The sequence below is a fragment of the Oncorhynchus gorbuscha genome, linkage group LG17 (assembly GCF_021184085.1).
Source record: "Oncorhynchus gorbuscha isolate QuinsamMale2020 ecotype Even-year linkage group LG17, OgorEven_v1.0, whole genome shotgun sequence".
Taxonomy (NCBI): domain Eukaryota; kingdom Metazoa; phylum Chordata; class Actinopteri; order Salmoniformes; family Salmonidae; genus Oncorhynchus; species Oncorhynchus gorbuscha.
Window position 1 is genome coordinate 9,299,668 of NC_060189.1, and position 20,709 is coordinate 9,320,376.

The 20,709-nt window shown below is 43.1% G+C and overlaps 1 protein-coding gene across 2 annotated transcripts in view; it reads left to right on the plus strand.

The window, feature by feature from the left end:
- Positions 1-236: 236 nt before the first annotated feature.
- The window catches only part of LOC124001147 (ribosomal protein S6 kinase 2 alpha-like), an 86,764-nt gene continuing 66,291 nt past the window's right edge, over positions 237-20,709 (plus strand). The window contains exons 1-2 of one of the 2 annotated variants that reach the window (XM_046307741.1): positions 237-881; positions 10,386-10,433. In XM_046307741.1, the coding sequence (XP_046163697.1) occupies positions 819-881; positions 10,386-10,433 (111 nt within the window). In that variant the 5' untranslated portion in view covers positions 237-818. The remainder of the gene's footprint in view (positions 882-10,385; positions 10,434-20,709) is intronic. The other variant, XM_046307743.1, reaches the window with a different exon arrangement.

Consider the following 20,709-nt stretch of genomic DNA (forward strand, 5'->3'; position numbering starts at 1 on the left):
CCCGTCCTTTTTCTCCTCCCTATTATCTTTTTTTTTTACCATCATGCTGAACAAAATCATCTTCAAGGTCTTATTACGCTGCCAACCTTTTTAATTTGATTACTGTATTTTTTTTAAAGTGCATTTGGTGCGCTTTGGCGTATTACGTAAGGTAATCCTATACATAAATTGCAGTTCAACCAGCCTCCAGAGGATGGCGAAAATACAGTTGGGCGGACCGACGAATACCGGGCTGGAAGAAATCAGTCTGGAGTCTGCCAATAACAGTTCGAGTTGCGCTCAGCTTCAACGCTACATTCTGGAGGCAGTACAGAACGAAGTCCCCATTCCGTGTAATCTCTCATAAATACAGAGAAGAAGAGAAGCTGTATGCCTATAATATAATAGGCTGCGTCGTCGATTAATTAGGTTACATGGACTCAAGAGAAAGCTAATTATTTTGGCGAATGAATATAATTGCATAGCCTAATTAACGGCTTGGAAACTCAGTCGGATCTTCACTACAAATCTGACCTAGGCTACCTGTGTAGAGGGTTCTGATTCTACTCATATCCTGGAATTGGTATCATCAGTAGTTTTCTCGTGTGCTTTTCATTCGGGTTTATCATTCGGGTTTATATTTGTTTGTAGCAAACGGCTCCCGAGTGCGACTGGAATACGCGTCTGCACCGGGGATTGAATTGATACATCATAACCGACCGGAATTCAGATTGTGAATAAACAAGACATTGTCCAGGGTAACGTAACCTCACCCTACAATCCATCTGGGCAAATTGAACGTGTATTTCGGTAGCAGAGAGCGATACTAAACCAGCATAATGCCTCTTGCACATCTTGCGGAGCCCTGGCCCCAAATGGAACTAGTTACACTGGACTCCGAGGTAAGGGCACCGGTGAAATTGTTCTTATTGTCATTCCTCATGCCAAATATAGGCTATTTGTAGGCTACACTTTTCCCTTCTGTTAATTGGTGTACTTGGAAAGACACTTGACAATAAATACCAGGATTCAACTGGTTTTTATTGACATAATGGAACAATGTTGACTTGGGCCATGTTCAGTACGAAAACGTTCTCAGGCGTTGGAAATGGAAATGCCACATGGAGCTGACGTGATTCCATATTCTGCATGTCAGATATGCATGTTTGTTCTACATAGCATATTTCTATCTGAACGTTCCAAAACGTTGTCCTGCTGAAGGCGCCCCAGTTGTTATTCTACATGTTTGTAAAGTTAAGGAGTGCACTTGCTTGTTTTTTACAGTAGGTTGATGCAATGTACCCATGTGTGTGACAACATTTAGCCGAAATCAAATCAGCAGGGGTATAATTTTATGTTATTGATTCCATGGAGCAGTGACCTGTGAACTCTAAAACTCGTTCAAAATACTTATTTAAATCTTCCTCTGCCATTTAGTTGAATTTGTTATCAAGTGAGTAGGCTACTCTCCCTATCCACTCTTATCCTGTTTTATTCTGTGGTTGCCATGGCTTGACATTTTCCTTTTGATGTATAGTAGTCTAGTCTAATAGCTAATGTTCAGAGGACATTAGTTGAACTCGGCTTCTGCCGTTTTGAATGTCCTCCGCACCTCTTGACAGGTGGCTGCTTGCCAGGAAGTTCGCGCTGGAATTTTTACTATGGTCATGACCTTGCAACTTTTGTTAAAAGCAAATTGGAGGCAAGAGTGACATACTGTCTCAACGCAATAAACCAGTGTTCTGTCACGCAGAAGCATTACATGTAAACCTAGAGAGCCCATTCTCCCTACTATGTTCTCATACTTATCTCTTTGTGTTGTGATTTGGTTCAAATGGAGGAGTGTAGCTATACTACACCTGTTGGGACTGAGGTCTTCCCCAATCCCCACCTGATTGGATGGGCAGGTAAAATGATGCCCGTCTTGCCTCGTTTTGTGTAATGTAGAGAGATGACACATGCCTTTTAGAATTTGGCACACTGAGACCTTTCCCATTGAGCTTGAGGCTGTAAGTCACAGCACAGCTCTCGTTGGCACCCGGCTCCAGTCTTAGACCGACAGACGAGACTGAGGCTGATTTGATCGAGCTGTAAACTGAGAGCCCCGAGACAGACGGATGTTAAGGCTGGGGTTGGATACCAGAGAGAGCTGTGGATTGATTGATTGATTGAAGGGTTGTGGTTTTGGATTACTATCGGTTTGGACAAGGTCAGATTCATTAACAGCTTTATGGAAATGTCAAGGTACTGACTGACAAAGTACGAACTAGGTTCAGATTCTACCATTGGTCCATTGCTATACTTGATCTGATAATGATGTCAGCTACTGTCGACAGCTGCCTACAGTTCTAAATTGTAGGATGTCAAATATCCAAGCGTATTGTTACGAACGTCTGATCTGAATATAAATGTTATAATCAACACACTCTTAACACATCCACTCGGTGAGAGGAGCTACTCTCTCCTATCAGATGACAGCTGATGAGCTGTTTGTTTCCTGTCAGTGACTCTGTGTTTTGAAACTAGAGACTGTGTGAAGGCTACAGATCCGGCCCAGGGTTTAGTCACATACCACTACAAAGTTTATCCCTCCATTCTTCCCTGTCTCTCTATTCCTCCCTGTCATCACATTCAGCAGTTGTTCCGTTCCCTTCCCTGTACTAGTCTCGTTCCATGTGCTGCCACTGGATCGCACCTGGCACACCACCAGGCTTCTTCCGGTCCCAGTTCGCTCCCTTCCTCTCCACTTTGGCCCCATCCGTTTTGACGTTCGCAAATCTGTAATGTGGAGTCTCCACCACACTGCTGTTTATAGACCAACCTATCCAGAACCTTCAGATCTGCAGAACATCCAAGGGTTGTGGCAAAGCAAACATCCAAGGGTTGTGGCAAAGCAAACATCCAAGGGTTGTGGCAAAGCAAACATCCAAGGGTTGTGGCAAAGCAAACATCCAAGGGTTGTGGCAAAGCAAACATCCAAGGGTTGTGGCAAAGCAAACATCCAAGGGTTGTGGCAAAGCAAACATCCAAGGGTTGTGGCAAAGCAAACATCCAAGGGTTGTGGCAAAGCAAACATCCAAGGGTTGTGGCAAAGCAAACATCCAAGGGTTGTGGCAAAGCAAACATCCAAGGGTTGTGGCAAAGCAAACATCCAAGGGTTGTGGCAAAGCGGGAGGGGGAGGTGCAAATTGGGATTGGCTATCCGTCTGAGACTCCCCCGATCCCCAAAGTGATCCGGAGAATCCCCAACAGATGCCTCGACATAGAGCAATGACCTAGTCATAGACACTCCTTTGATCACTGATGAAGTCACTGTTATTGTTCCCCTGTACATGTGAGGCACATGATTTTTGTTTCCTGCCCATATTGCTTGAGATATTCCCTAACTGCTCTTCTCCTTCCTTCTCATATTATCATGAACCTCTTCTTCTGGTGAACATGTAATACTTTGATGTAACATTTATATTTTTAATTTGGAAGACTTGTGACTGAAGGACGTGTTTGCGACTGATGCAATCAGGTGTCTACCTCTACTACACACTAGTCCTCTGTTCCCAGCAGAGCTTTTTCTACCCAGGTGCAGCAGAAGGAGCTGAACATTAAAATATATTAATCAACTCTTGGCTGGACATTTGCAAGTTCGCTGCAAAATAATTATTTGTTGTGAAAACCAATGCGTTTTGGCGCATGCTTTTATCGGGTATTTTCTGATAGAGTAGAACAGATCAGAACAAAACACAACAAGCCTCTGCAAGGGATGACTGTCAGCCGTTCTGGAGATCGCCCTGTTATTACGCAAGAGGCCAGGGGTTGAGTTAATAACTGTGAGACAATGGTCCACATTCCTCTGAGCCATGCGTGGCCTGCCAGCACAGGGTACACTTTCTGAGCCACACAGGGAGGGCGAGAGAGAGAGTGGGTGTGTTCCAGACCAACTATGTTGCAGACGCGCTGCACACAGCAGCTAATGGCTCAAATCACATTATATTTGTCACATGCTTCGTGGACTAACAGTGAAATGCTTCCTTACGGGCCCTTCCCAACAATGCAGAGAGAGAAAATAGAGAAATAATCAAGTGAAACGCGTAATAATACAAATGATAGATACACAATGAGTACAACTTGTCTATATACAGGAGGTACCAGTATCAAGTGTGTGTGCTGTGGTAGGAGATAATTGAGGTAGACATGTACATATAACTAGGAATAAAGTGACAGATAGTTAACAGTAGCAGCAGCGTATGTGATGAGTCAAAGTTAGTATAGTTTGGTGCATCGCTTCTGCTTGCCGTGTGGTAGCAGAGAGAGAACAGTATGACTTGGGTGGCTATTTTTAGGGGACTTCTTCTGACACCGCCTGGTATACAGGTCCTGGATGGCAGGGAGCTCGGCTCCAGTGATGTACTGGGCTGCACGCACTACCCTCTGTAGCACCTTGCGGTCAGATGCCAAGCAGTTGCCATAACAAGGCGCTGATTGCAGCTAGTCCAGATGCTCTCAATGATGCAGCTGTAGATCCTTAACGTTCTGAGGGCCCATGCCCAATATTTTCAGCCTCCGGTGGGGGAAGAGGCATTGTCGATCCCTCTTCATGACTTTGTTAGTGTGTTTGGACCATGATCGATCCTTAGTGATCTGGACACTGATGAAATTGAAGCTCTCGATCCGCTCCACTACAGCCCTGTGGTTGGGGCAAACTTAATGATGGTGTTGTAGTGCACGGCCCTCCATTTCTTTGTAGTCCACAATCCGCTCCTTTGTCTTGCTCACTTTGAAGAAGATGTTGTCTTGGCACCACACTGCCAGGTCACTTACCGCCTCGTCAGTGATCGTCGGCAAACTTAACAATAGTGTTGTAGTCGTCCGCGGCCAAGGCTGTGTGCTCTACTGGATCTATGGCCATTATGTAAGCAGATTGGGTGTGTTCCAGACCTAGTATAATGTAGTGGTGCTGTACGCTGGCGTTGTGAGATCTGGAAGGTGACTACAATGTAGCCATCTTGGAACACATCTAGAGAAGGGCCTTTTGCCTTACCGTCAGCTGATCTGGGTGTGACCTGTGGAACAAACACTACCTGGGAGCGATTACTTACTGGCTGCCATAGGGGCATGTGATAACACAACCTGAAGCTACTTTCACACTGGCAGATATGAGGTCGCTTTCCTTGTTTCGTCATAGCTGCAGGTAGGGGCGGCAGGTAGCCTAGTGGTTAGAGCGTTGGACTAGTAACCGGAAGGTTGCTAGATTGAATCCCCAAGCTGACGCAATGGTAAAAATGTGTCGTTCTGCCCCTGAACAAGACCGTTAACCCACTGTTCCTAGGCAGTCATTGTAAATAAGAATTTGTTCTTAACTGACTTGCCCGGTTAAATAAATGGCTACATTACCGTTGAAACGTTTGGTCACTTAGAAATGTCCTTGTTCTTGAAAGAAAAGCAAACGATAACGCCTAGAAGGCCAGCATCCCGGAGTCGCCACTTAACTGATGACATTGAAACTGGTGTTTTGCGGGTACTATTTAATGAAGCTGCCAGTTGAGGACTTGCGGTGTCGGTTTCTCAAACTTGACATTTGATACTTGTCCTCTTGCTCAGTTGTGCAACGGGGCCTCCCGCTCTTTCTATTATGGTTAGAGCCAGCTTGCGCTGTTCTGTGAAGGGAGTAGTACACAGCGTCGTACGAGATCTTCAGTTTCTTGGCAATTTCTCGCATGGAATAACCTTCATTTCTCAGAACAAGTATAGACTGACGAGTTTCAGAAGAATGTTCTTTGTTTCTGGCCAATTTGAGCCTGTATTTGAACCCACAAATGCTGATGATCCAGGTATTCAACTAGTCTAAAGAAGGCCAGTTTTATTGCTTCTTTAAATCAGAACAACAGTGTTCAGCTGTGCTAACATAATTGCAAAATAAATAGTTTCTAATGATTAACTAGCCTTTTTTTAATGAGAAACGTGGATTAGCTAACACAACGTGCCATTAGAACACAGGTGTGATGGTTGCTGATAATGGGCCTCTATACTCCTATGTAGATATTCCGTAAACGGTCCGTTTCCAGCTACAATAGTCATTTACAATATCTATCTACACTGTTTCTGATCAATTTGACATTATTTTTATGGGCAAAAAATGTGCATCTCTTTTCAAAAAACAAGGCCATTTCTAAGTGACCTCAAACGTTTGAACTGTGGTGTGCTACATTCTAGTTTTTTTTTCTAAGTAAAGCTTATGAATTAAAGATGGTCAAATGATGCAGCATTTTAGTTTGAAGTACAGTATTGCACTATGAATGAAGCAATAGTTGTTGTTTTTTGTGTGTGTGATGGAGCGATTACCAGTTGCTTGGTTTTCAGGGTGGTTCCGCTGCTATAATCATAGCTGTTACACTGAAGTTATATTTTAACCACACCATGAGTTCTTCAAGGCTGTTTACATTGCATGAATTATAGATGTCTTTTGAGTAACATAATTGTGTCACATGGCTGGCTGCAAGCTATGTGCGTAGAGCGATGGCAAAATGATATAATTTGACCGGATTTGATGTTTCTGAATAATGAAAGTTCCAAAAATGCATTATGGGTAGTGCGTGACCCTAGGATAGCAGCATATTAATTCTAAGTGGTTTTAATGGGCTTTATTCATTCTGGTTGCTTTACACTGTTCAATCAAAAAGACTGTATCTGCAAAAACTGACAGTGCAGTCGTCCTATTTGTAGAACACCGCGTTAAAATGCTATTTTGTAGCCTCGAACTGGTTTTTATTTGCATATTTGTTCAATTCCAGCATTCATACATTTCTTTGAGTCATTTACTCAATGATATAAAAAATCAAACATTAAAATACCTTACAGCAGTTTACTGAAAGGTCTACACCTGTTGTATTTGGCTCATGTGACAAATACCATTTAGTGAAGGTACAGTGAAAATCCACATCGGTGGATCAATACCTGTAGCCACATTATACAGTAAAATACCACTCAGCCCTACGTGTGTACAGAAATGTATGTCAGGGATCATCAACTAGATTATATATAATCATTATTGAGCGGGTGGTCGGTACATCATTACAGATACTTTGTAGACTGCAACTTCACCGCAAGAAGGACAAACCGATATAACATTTGACTAAAACTTGCTTACGTTTGTATACGATCACAATTCTGCATGAGAAAACTTTGGAACACATTTACAAAATAAAAATCACTTGGAATCTGATTCACTGGTGTCTTTATTTTTTATAACTTCTTCTTATTTTTAACATGGGAGGGGACATTCGTCCTGTGTGCTGCCATTTGGGGAGCCCTGATGTGCATTTAGAATCTCTGAGTTTGAATGAGTTTGAATGAGTTTGAATGAGTTTGAATGAGTTTGAATGAGTTTGAATGAGTTTGAATGAGTTTGAATGAGTTTGAATGAGTTTGAAAATTTGAAAGAGTTTGAAAGAGTTTGAAAGAGTTTGTTTAATTGTTTAGAGTTTGAAAGAGTTTGAAAGAGTTTGAAAGAGTTTGAAAGAGTTTGAAAGAGTTTGAAAGAGTTTGAAAGAGTTTGAAAGAGTTTGAAAGAGTTTGAAAGAGTTTGAAAGAGTTTGAAAGAGTTTGAAAGAGTTTGAAAGAGTTTGAAAGAGTTTGAAAGAGTTTGAAAGAGTTTGAAAGAGTTTGAATGTGTAATTGTATGTGTGCGGTTGTAGTTCTAAAGTGTGTGTGTGTTTTTATTCTGGTTGACATCTCAGGGGAGAGCGTGGTTAACTGTGCCACTTGGCTCAGCCATGCAGGGCTAATTAGGCCAAAATGTGTGGAGCAGCATCTTCCACATTCCTGCTCCAACCTCTCCTGAAGACCCTGGGATCATGACTACAGTAGTGAGAACTTTATGGGAGGGGATAAGGAAGGTACAAAATAGAGGGGATGTCTACACAGAGGTTAGGGAAACAGTCCGGAACCGGACGGCCATTTAGTTTCCTCCTCAAGGAGCCTCATTTTTTTTAAATTAATTTATTTTGTTTGTGTGTAAACCCCTCCTTTTTATGATTCATTGTTGGTTTGTGTTTCCTTGTTAGTTGTGAAACACTATCTTCTTGAGCTTATTAAAGAGGTAGTTCACCTCTGCAAGCCTATTTTTTATGTAATTTTTGAGGAACATACTAAAAATGCCTTAACTACCCCCATGGATGTAAACCCTGATGTCATTGCCTGGAAAAGCATTGTGGGTGATGTCACTTGAACTATCCCTTTCAACAACCGCAGTCAGTGACCACTTTTACCATCCACATTTGGTTTGTTATGCTAGTAAAGTCTTACCGTATGGAGGAGAGAAATTAAAAACAAGACGGCTGTGATGGCAATGAAAATGTTATAAATGCTGACAGAATTGTGTTGGTTTGATTTATTGTGGGATCCTGTTGTCGGTTAAATTAAGTATGAAAGAAATGTCAGTGGAAATGCTTTTATGAGCAAATATTTATATAATAACCACCATATCAAAGTAAATTTGACGCTCCTTTCCAATAAATATCAAGGGTATTATTCTGGTGACGTGATCGATGCTTGTCTAACGTTTGACAAATACAAATTCTCGCTCTTATCCATAATAATCTCATGTAGATTACTCTCCATTGACCGCACAGCCTACCCATAGTGTTGGCTAGAGAGCAGGTGCCAAGACCAGAGTGGGCCTATTTGTTTTTGTCACGGAAACTAATGGTCGAGTTTAACTGCGATGGAAACAACACTTAACTTTAGATTTTTATTCGGTACATGAAAACTTAAGCGAAAAAGTCTATTTTCTGTGCACTACGTCATCACACTGATTTTTATCCCCAGTAAGTCAGTTTTGTGGAAACTCATCAATGGTTGGAAAATTCTCATGACAAATATGTTGCAAAACTGGATGAAAACCCCAGCTAGACTTTTGACCTTCCTCTTGCACTCTCATAAAACCCTCAGGCTGGGTTTGAGAAGCTCATTGTGTTTCCAAGAGCTGATAGCCTAACAAGTTCTCTGAGGGTGTGCCCTGAAAACATTCACTGATTACGGTAATCCTGCTTTCCTTTTGTGCTCTTGATTTGTAGCAGAGGCCGCTGCAGTAATGTCTCACTCTTGGACCTTTTGGCTGTGTTTACACATGCAGCCCAATTCTGATATTTTGCCTAATTAATGAGCTGATCTGATTCACCAAAAGATCAGAATTGGGCAATCTGTGTAAATGCAGCCTTTGTCCACGATAGGTCTGTTGGGTGTCTCAATCTTAGTGAGTGAAGGTTAAGTCCACGGTTCTCTGTTTAGTAAAGATCTTTTTCTGCCCTCAGACCAAAGGCAGTGCCCCAGATAAGCCATTTTCCCACTCTCTTTCTTCTTTATCACAACTTGAGGCTAATCAATATCCTGTCTCTCTGCTCTGCTCTGTGTGTGTGTGTGTTAGAAAATACTTGTATTGTCGTCAGGGGAGAAGAGTAGTAGAGGAAGTGTGACTTCAGGATCGCCTCTCTCCATTGTGACATGACAGGGAAGGAGGGGGGGGTGGGGGGCTCGGTCAGTGTTGGCGCTTCAATCCCGAACCTCTGTGTCTGGCTGTTTGTTAGATTTTTTTGAAGTGCAATATATGTCTCTATTTTGACTGCTATGGTAAGAGAGAGGGGTGTTTTTTGTGTGTTTCTGTCGAGGCAAGAATGTGAATTTGAGTGTTCTAAGGAATGAGTTTACAGAATGCTTCAGACCAAACAAATCATATTTAGTTCTTTGTGAAACCAGAGATTGAACATCTCTAGAGATACTTGCCGTCGACAGTTTTAATGGCCTGTGGCAGCTGAATATTGCACGACAATGTACTGTGCTACCAAACCATCTGCTAAGGCCTTGGGTGAAACATTTTAGTCAATTACACGTTATTATCTGATGTTCTCAACCCAGCAACCTGGAGTCTTTAAACACACTAACTGTTGGTTATTCAAATGAATCAGGCTGTCTAATCATCATCCTCATCATCATCATGGCTTTAATGGCAGTTTGATTTCACTGGAAAGTGGCCAGCCTGTCATGTAATGGTCTTTTGAAATACCTTGATTCTCTTTTCATCATGACATTTTAAAGAGTGTCTGCTCTTGTGAAACTACACGGCAATTATGTCATCTGGTGCTTTAGCCTCTGGTCCATGCTGTGTATGCTGGGAAATAACATGCAGACTGGCTGATAACAAATGGATGTTCTCTTTTTGAAGGGCTCTTAACAATGCTTCAGCTAGATACATTGTTGGAGAACTGTGGTTGTTGGCCATTTCAACAGGTTAAATGCACTGGGTAGCATAATGAGTATAGATGCTCTAGGTTGCTATGGTTCCCACCCACCCATACAATCTCACACACAGCAAATATCTTGGCACTGAAACCGTGTTCTGTCTCGTTTATTTTCAGAATGGGCAAAGCGTCACTGAGGATGGGGTCCCACCTGCTGGTCACAAGGTAAGGGGTGTCTTCTGATCACATCTCGCACATGCTCACCAAATAAACTATGCAATGCTGAAACAATTTGAGAAGGTGCCTTTGGGAATTTTCCACTGCCTTCATTTTATGGGAAGTGCGAACAGGAAGACTATTGCCTCGCAAATAATAGAAATCTACTGATTCGACTCACGCCTAGTGGTTAGAGCGTTGGACTAGTAACCGGAAGGTTGTGAGTTCAAACCCCCGAGCTGACAAGGTACAAATCTGTCGTTCTGCCCCTGAACAGGCAGTTAACCCACTGTTCCCAGGCCGTCATTGAAAATAAGAATATGTTCTTAACTGACTTGCCTGGTTAAATAAAGGTAAAAAACATAAATAAAAATACAGCAATGAAACTGGGGACTGATGGGCTATAAGACCACATTGGTTTCTGTATTTTGGCTTTTTATTTATTTATTTTTTTACCCATTTTCCTAACTAGAAAAATCCTCAAAGATTGAGTGTGCACTTGCACGTGTGCTTGCGTGTGTGCAGTGACATTGGAAACCCTACGCAAGGATCAACTGACAATGTGCTGTTAGGATGACCAACTGGTTGGTGTTGGTCAATATTGCTCTGTCAGGATGACCTACTGGGTGGTGTTGGCCAATATTGTGCTGTCAGGATGACCGACTGGGTGGTGTTGGCCAATATTGTGCTGTCAGGATGACCTACTGGGTGGTGTTGGCCAATATTGTGCTGTCAGGATGACCTACTGGGTGGTGTTGGCAAATATTGTGCTGTCAGGATGACCGACTGGGTGGTGTTGGCCAATATTGTGCTGTCAGGATGACTTACTGGGTGGTGTTGGCCAATATTGTGCTGTTCAATATTGTGCTGTCAGGATGACCGACTGGGTGGTGTTGGCCAATATTGTGCTGTTGCTCTGTGGCCAATATTGCTCTGTCAGGATGACCAATACTCAGGGTGGTGTTGCCAATATTGCCAATATTGTGCTGTCAGGATGACTTACTGGGTGGTGTTGGCCAATATTGTGCTGTCAGGATGACTTACTGGGTGGTGTTGGCCAATATTGCGCTGTCAGAATGAGACTTATTTTTTTTAGTTGAGGATAGAGATCTAGATGGAAGGGATTGGTTAAAAATATGCTTTACCTATCTGAACAAAAATATAAACGCAACATGCAACAATTTCAAAGATTGTACAGAGTTACAGTTCAGATGAGGAAATCGGTCAATATAAATTAATCAGGACCTAATCTATGGATTTCACATGACTGGGCAAGGGCACCGCCCTGGGTGGGCCTGGGAGGCCATAGGCCTGCGGTTGTGAGGTCGGTTGGAGGTACTGCCAAATTCTCTAAAATGACATTGGAGACAGCTTATGGTAGATAAATGAACATTAAATTATCTGCCAACAGCTTCCTGCAGTCAACTTGAGACATCTGTGGTATTGTGTTGTGTGACAAAACTGCACCTTTTTTGAGTGTTTATATTGTCCCAAGCAGAAGGTGCACCTGTGTGATCATGCTGTTGAATCAACTTGTTCATATGCCACACCTGTCAGGTTGATGGATTCTCTTGGAAAAGGAGAAATGCTCACAAGCAGGGATGTAAACAAATGTGTGCACAATTTGAGAGAAGTATTTGTGCTTATGGAATATTTCTGGGATCTTTAATTTCAGCTCATGAGACAAACACTTTACATGTTGCGTTTTATATTTTGTGTGTAAAATATACATAGTGTCTTCGGAAAGTATTCAGACTCCTTGACTTTTTAATTGTATTACCTTACAGCCTTATTCTAAAATGGCTTTATTTAATCTATCCTCAGCAATCTACACACAATACCCCATAATGACAGTGAAAACAGGTTCAGACATTTTTGCTAATTTATTAAAATAAAACATGCCTTATTTAGTTAAGTATTCAGACCCTGTGCTATGGGATATGAAATTGAGCTCAGGTGCATCTTGTTCCCATTGATCATCCTTAAGCTGTTTCTACAACTTCATTGGAGTTCATTGGAAATCAATTGATTGGGCATCATTTGGAAAGGCACACACCTGTCTATAGTAGAGGTCTGCCGATTGATTTTTCAACACCGATACCGATTATTGGAGGACCCAAAAAAACTGATGCCGATTTAATCGTCTGATTTAAAAATATATATATATTTTTTAATAAATGTATCTGTAATAATGACAATGAACACTTATTTTAACTTAATATAATATATCAATAAAATCAATTTTGCCTCAAATAAATAATGAAACATGTTCATTTTGGTTTAAATAATGCAAAAACAAAGTGTTGGAGAAAGTGCAATATGTGCCATGTTAGCTTTCTTACGTGTAAGTTCCTTGCTCAGAACATGAGGACATATGAAAGCTGGTGGTTTCTTTTAACATGACTCTTCAATATTCCCAGGTAAGACGTTTTAGGTTGTAGTTGTTATAGGAATTATAGGACTATTTCTCTCAATACGATTTGTATTTCATTAACCTTTGACTATTGGATGTTCTTATAGGCACTTTAGTATTGCCAGTGTAACAGTATAGCTTCCATCCCTCTCCTTGACCCTACCTGGGCTCGAACCAGGAACACATCGTCAACAGCCACCCTCGAAGCATCTTTATCCATCGTTCCACAAAAGCAGCTTTACCCATGCAGAGCAAGGGGAATAACTACTCCAAGTCTCAGAGCCAGTGACGTTTGAAACGCTATTAGCGCGCACCCCGCTAACTAGCTAGCCATTTCACATCGGTTACACCAGCCTAATCTCGGGAGTTGATAGGCTTGAAGTCATAAACAGCTCAATGCTTGAAGCACAGAGAAGAGCTGCTGGCAAAACGCACGAAAGTGCTGTTTGAATGAATGCTTACGAGCCTGCTGCTGCCTACCATCGCTCAGTCAGACTGCTCTATCAAATATCAAATCATAGACTTAATTATAACATAATAACACACAGAAATACGAGCCTTACATCATTAATATGGTCGAATCCGGAAGCTATCATCTCAAACTAGATGTTTATTCTTTCAGTGAAATACGGAACGGTTCCGTATTTCACTGAATATTCCTGTTACATTGCACAACCTTCAATGTTATGTCATAATTATGTAAAATTCTGGCAAATTAGTTTGCAATGAGCCAGGCATCCCAAACTGTTGTATATACACTGACTCTGCGTGCAATGAATGCAAGAGAAGTGACACAATTTCACCTGGTTAATATTGCCTGCTAACCTGGATTTATTTTAGCTAAATATGCATGTTTAAAAATACTTCTGTGTATTTACTTTAAGAAATTAATTGATGTTTATGGTTAGGTACAGGCATGCCACGATTGTGCTTTTTTTTCCCGCAAATGCGCTCTTGTTAAATCATCCCCCGTTTGGCGACGTTGGCGTCTTTGTTAGGAAGAAGTAGTCTTCACAGATCGCAACGAGTCATGTTAGCAGGCAACATTAACTAAATATGCAGGTTTAAAAATATTTACTTGTGTATTGATTTTAAGAAAGGCATTGATGTTTATGGTTAGGTACACATTGGCGCAACGACGGTCCTTTTTCGCGAATACGCACCACATCAATTATATGCAACGTAGGACACGCCAGATAACTACACATGGTTGATGATATTACTAGTTTAACTAGTGATTATGATTGATTTGTTTTTTTATAAGATAAGTTTAATGCTAGCTAGCAACAGCTTGGCTTCTTACTGCATTTGCGTAACAGGCAGTCTCCTCATGGAGTGCAATGTAATCAGGTGGTTAGCGCGTTGGACTAGTTAACTGTAAGGTTGCAAGATTGAATCCTCGAGCTGACAAGGTAAAAATCTGTCATTCTGCCCCTGAACAAGACGGTTAACCCACCGTTCCTAGGCAGTCATTGAAAATAAGAATGTGTTCTTAACTGACCTGCCTTGTTAAATAAAGGTATAAGTAATCTGTGTCCAAAAATACCGATTTCCGATTAATCGGTCGACCTCTAGTCTATAGAAGGTCCCACAGTTGACTGTGCATGTCAGAGCAAAAACCAAGCCACGAGGTCGAAGGAATTTTCCTTAGAGCTCGGAGACAGGATTGTGCTGAGGCACAGGGGGAAGTGTACCAAAAAATGTCTGCAGCATTGAAGGGCCTCAAGAACAAAGTGGCCTCCATCCTTAAATGGAAGAAGTTTGGAACCACCAAGACTCTTCCTAGAGCTGGCCGTGCGGCCAAACTGAGCAATCTGGAGAGCAGGCCCTTGGTCAGGGAGTTGACCAAGAACCTGATGGTCACTCTGATAGAGCTCTAATGAGATGGTTTTCCATCTGGAAGGTTCTCCGATCTTTGCAGCACTCCACCAATCAGGCCTTCATGGTAGTGGCCAGATGAAAGTCACTACTCAGTAAAAGGCACAGGACTTCCCGCTTGGAGTTTGCCAAAAAGCACCTAAAGACTCTCAGACAATGAGAAACGAGATTCTCTGGTGTCATGAAACCAAGATTGAACTATTTGGCCTGAATGCCAAGTGTCACGTCTGGAGGAAACCTGGTACCATCCGTATGGTGGAGGCAACATCATACTATGGGAATGTTTTTCAGCGGCAGGGACTGGGAGACTAGTCAGGATTGAGGCAAAGATGAACGGAGAAAAGTTCAGAGATCCGTGATGAAAAACCTGCTCAGGACCTCAGACTGGGGTGAAGGTTCACCTTCCAACAGGACAATGACCCTAAGCACACAGCCAAGACAACGCAGCAATGGCTTCGGAACAAGCCTCTATGTCCTTGAGTGGCCCAGCCAGAGCCCAGACTTGAACCCGATCGAACATCTCTGGAGAGACCTGAAAATAGCTGTGCAGCGACGCTCTCCATCCAACCTGACAGCTTGAGAGTATCTGCAGAGAAGAATGGGAGAAACCCAAATACAGGTGTGACAAGCTTGTAGCGTCATACCCAAGAAGACTGTTTTATTTTTTTATACATTTGCAAAAATTTCTCAAGCTGTTTTTGCTTTGTCATTACGTGGGTTATTGTGTGTAGATTGCTGAGAATTTTTAACTCTACATACAGTGTATTCAGAAAGAATTCAGACCCCTCTTTCCACATTTTGTTACGTTAAAGCCTTATTCTAAAATGAGGGGGGGGACAAAATAATCCAATCTACACACAATACCCTATAACGACTTAACAAAAACAGGTTTTTAGAAATGTTTGCAAATTTATAAAGTAACTATTTTAAGTATTCAGACCCGTTGATATGAGACTGAAAATTGAGCTCAGATGCACTTATCTGCATAGTGACACCTTACAACTATTTGTCTCTCCTTTTCTCTCCCAGCCTGTTAGTGGAACAAACAGCACACAGGAAAAGTGGGCAGGCATCTGGTGTTGCTCATTGGGTTAAAGCATGACTTGTTGTTGGTCTACACTATGGACAGGCTCCTGAACAGCTTCTATCTCCAAGCCAAAATACTACTAAATAGCTAACTGAATGGCCGTACGGACTATCTGAGTTGACCCTTGAATTCTACACACTCGTGCACACTGACACTCTAACATGCACACACACACACACACACACACACACACACACACACACACACACACACACACACACACACACACACACACACACACACACACACACACACACACACACACAATCATCATTTTATGTTTCTGCTACTCGATGTATCTTCTATCCTGATGACTCGTCACCTTATCCCTCCTTATCCCTCCTTATCCCTCCTTATCCCTCCTTATCCCTATCCATATCTACCTCTGTCACTCCAGTATGCTTTCTTTTAAATGTCATTTATTTATTTTTTACCTTTTATTTTACTAGGCAAGTCAGTTAAGAACACATTCTTATTTACAATGACGGCCTAGGAACAGTGGGTTAATTGCCTGTTCAGGGGCAGAACGACAGATTTGTACCTTGTCAGCTCGGAGGTTTGAACTTGCAACCTTCCAGTTACTAGTCCAACGCTCTAACCACTAGGCTACCTGCCACCTCTACACTCTAACCACTAGGCTACCCTGCCGCTTGCACATTGTAACTATGGTATTGGAATGATCGTGTTTATGTGAGATATAGCGTCTTACTTTTTTGTCTTCCTCTTATTTGTACACTTATTTTGGAGCAAGCAAGAAAGGCGTTTCACTAAATGTGGCATTTAACACTAAAATGTAACTTTTTGTCTTTGGAGAAGTAAGGCTCAGAGCCTGTAAACATGGACATGGTGTTCTGAGAGTTGAAAGTGGAATACATGGAAACATGCACACATTCATTTAGATGTATTATTTAGTGTTTTTCATCAACAAAACACTAAATTATGGAATTTATTGTGGAAGAATGGGTTGCATCCCTCCAATAGACACTTGTATAATCTATGCCAAGGCACATTGAAGCTGTTCTGGAGGCTCTTGGTGGCCCAACACCTTATTAAGACACTTTATGTTTGTGTTTCCTTTATTTTGGCAGTTACCTGTACATTGTTGTAAAATACCTCACCTCTAGATCAGTGCTTTCTCACCCAGGACCTTAACAACATCTCTATATGGAGGTCGATGTTGCATGTAGCCAATTTGTTGGCTGGCTAATGATGGGTATTTTTTTTATTTTAACTTTCCATATCTGACCAGGAAGTACTCTTGGTCTGGACGAGGGTACTGTCCTCTCTGTGACTTGTGCTGAAGAAGTTTTGGAATGATTTCAAATGTCGCTTTCTCCTTTTATTCCCATAGCCCTGTAATTTAAACATATTTTTAAGGAGTTTTTATTCTACATTTTTAGTTATTTAGTAGACGCTCTTATATCAAGAGCAACTTAGGGCATTCATCTTAAGATTGATATGTGATTGTCCCAACTAGCTGTCTTGGTAAGTACATTTTTCCTCAAAGTAGTTATCAGCTGGGTCAGAGATCGTAATAGGGGTGTTGTGGAAATATTTAAGAATCTTTTGTGTAGGGTTTGAACAGAGCCTGAAGGTAGGGAGGGGCAGTTCCTCTTGCTGCTCCATAGGCAAGTACCATGGTCTTGTAGTGGATGCAAGCTTCGACTGGAAGCCAAGCCAGTGGAATGCGTGGAGGAGCGGGCTGACATGGGAAGACTTGAACACTAGGTGGGCTGCAGCATTCTGGGTAAGTTGTTTATGTTGGGTAGGGTCATATTCTACTGATGTTGTAGAGCATGGACCTGCAGGAGTGAGTTACTGCTTTGATGTTTGCAGAGAATGACAGGGGGTTATCTGCGTCATGCCAAGGTTCTTTGCAATCTGGGAGGGGGACACTGTGGAGTTGTCAACCGTGGTGGAGAGGTCTTGGAGTGGGCAGGCCTTCCCCACGAGGAAGAGCAGCGTGGTCTTGCTGCGCTTGAGGTGGTAGGCCGACATCCAAGCGGCGATATCTGCCAGGCACGCAGAGATGCGTGTTGCCACCTGGGTATCAAAAGGGGGTAAGGAGAAAAGTAGTGTCCTCTGCATAGCAATGAAGGAGAAACCATGTAAGAATTTGAAGGAGTCTACTTACTTGGTGTATAGAAAGGAAAGGCCTAAAACTGAGCCCTGGGGGACACCAGTAATGAGAGTAAGTGGTGCAGACACGGATCCTCTCCACATCACCTGGGAGGAGCGGCCTGCCAGGTAGCATGCAATCCAAGTGTGTGCCGAGCCTGAGACGCCCAGCCCTGAGCGGGTGGAGAGGAGGCAGAGCCTGAGACGCCCAGCCCTGAGCGGGTGGAGAGGAGGCAGAGCCTGAGACGCCCAGCCCTGAGCGGGTGGAGAGGAGGCAGAGCCTGAGACGCCCAGCCCTGAGCGGGTGGAGAGGAGGCAGAGCAGACGCCCAGCCCTGAGCGGGTGGAGAGGAGGCAGAGCCTGAGACGCCCAGCCCTGAGCGGGTGGAGAGGAGGCAGAGCCCCGGGTGGGAGGAGGAGACGCCCAGCCCTGAGCGGGTGGAGAGGAGGCAGAGCCTGAGACGCCCAGCCCTGAGCGGGTGGAGAGGAGGCAGAGCCTGAGACGCCCAGCCCTGAGCGGGTGGAGAGGAGGCAGAGCCTGAGACGCCCAGCCCTGAGCGGGTGGAGAGGAGGCAGAGCCTGAGACGCCCAGCCCTGAGCGGGTGGAGAGGAGGCAGAGCCTGAGACGCCCAGCCCTGAGCGGGTGGAGAGGAGGCAGAGCCTGAGACGCCCAGCCCTGAGCGGGTGGAGAGGAGGCAGAGCCTTAGTGAAATATCTTGCAGCCTCCTGACTGGTAAAAAAAATGTAAATGTCCATTTAGCAGACACTTTTATCCAAAGCGACTTAGTCATGTTGTGCATACATTTCACGTACAGGTGGTCCTGGGAATCGAACCCACTACCCTACCATTCCAAGTGCCATGATTTGCCAACTGGGCTACAGAAGATGGTTCTGATAGAGACAGTGAGAGAGTTGGTCAGAGAGGGCACTTAAGTGTTTTGGAAGTCAAAGAAAGAAGGGATGCTGATCTGTAGATTGTCGGAGGGGAGCGACTGGGGACACAGCCAGTGGTCAGGGAGGAGTTGATGAGGAATGGGAGAAGGTCTCCAGAGATGGTCTGTAGAAGGGAGGAGGAGATGGGGTCAAGCAGGCAGGTTGTCGGGTGGCTGGACGTCAAATTACACCAACACTTATAATCAAATTCTAGCATAACACAGGCAATTAAGACTTAATATCTGATGGGAGATTTGGGAAATCTCCTTCAGACAGCTGTAATGCGGTCTGAGCCCTATCTGAGCAGCAAATTAAATTACTTAGACATTTTCTCTGTAGCAATAATGCTACAGTGCCGCTGTGTAGGTATAGAACTACTGTTTCAAGCCAGCCTCGATGGTTTCTCCCTGGTATCATCGTCCTTGCGGGGATGTTTTTGGAGAAAGTTTTATCAATCACCTCCAGGGCTTAGTTTGAAGGGGTGTGAAATGAACTGGAGTCATTCATTTCTGTGCCTGACGAGTGAGCGTTGTGAAATTGGGTTGGAAGTGTTGTTGGTGTAATTTGATGTAAAGTTGGCATAGCCAGTCGATATTGAGCAATAATTTAGGGGATGTTTTCTACATATAAAAAACATGTATTTTAAATTTGTTAATTTGGTGTTATTTTATTTTATTGAAGGGATCTTTTGCAGAAATACAATTTTAAACACCACTGCACTGAAAAGGAGCTCTGTGCAAAAGGAATCCTCGTGAGTGATTCTGTTAGGCTGCACAGTTGGTCGGTTGCTTGGCATGGCTGGTTTTGTTGTCATGGTTGCTTGGCATGGCTGGTTTTGTTGTCATGGTTGCTTGGCATGGCTGGTTTTGTTGTCATGGTTGTTTGGCATGGCTGGCTTTGTTGTCATGACATTCAATAAGACTGTGCTTCAATAAGACTCATAATTCAATTATTCAGCATTTATATTTTTTTTTAGGTCAATGGCACTTTTGAGGAAAGGCTGTTGCCTCAGCCATTTCAAAGAATAAAGAAAACAGCCACTTTAATAATTTTCTGTATTTTATTCCATAAAGGCCTAAGTGGTGATAGAACAATGGGGCTTTGCAGAAGAGCTGTCAGTCAGAGGACTGATGCATGATACAAATACACACCTATGCATCCCCCCCCATAAATTGTGTTGAGGCACCCCTTCTTGATGCCTCAACATGAGATGAAAGAATCCTAAAGAGTTGGTTGGGATTCTGTGTTGAATCTTCATCAGGATTAGCACCTGATCACGATCCACAGTGTGTGTGTGTTGATCATGTTTGTCCTATGGGTGCTGTGCATTGAGCCATTCCAATTGAGTGTTTTAAGTATTGACCAGTATGATGGGTTGATGGTGTGTAGGTGAGGTATTGGAGATGGAGCTCTGTGGTGGGGGGCATGTTGATGGATGTTAACCCTGGAAACAATGCAGGCCTCCATTCATACTGGAAGCCCCCAGTCAGCAGCGTATGTATTCATTCACATTCATGGCGTAGGCATGGCAACTGCTCCCCCCCCAAATCAGGCCCCTATGCTCTTAGTGTGTGCTAATGTGTGCACGCACACACACAAACTCATCCTGTCAGCAGCTCACTTCTGAATACAACCGTAATTTATTCTGCTCTACCTGACTTCAACAATGAACAGAGGCAGGAACTATGCCTGGTGGCACATCAACTCAACAATAGAAGGGGTCGAAGGTCAGATTCGAAATGGACAACACCATACCTGTCAAATAATTACAGCTGAGCTAAACCTGGCATTTTGACTATTGACTGCCCGGTTTAGATGACAACGTGTTCCCCCTGGGCATCGGTTCTGGTTTGAGAG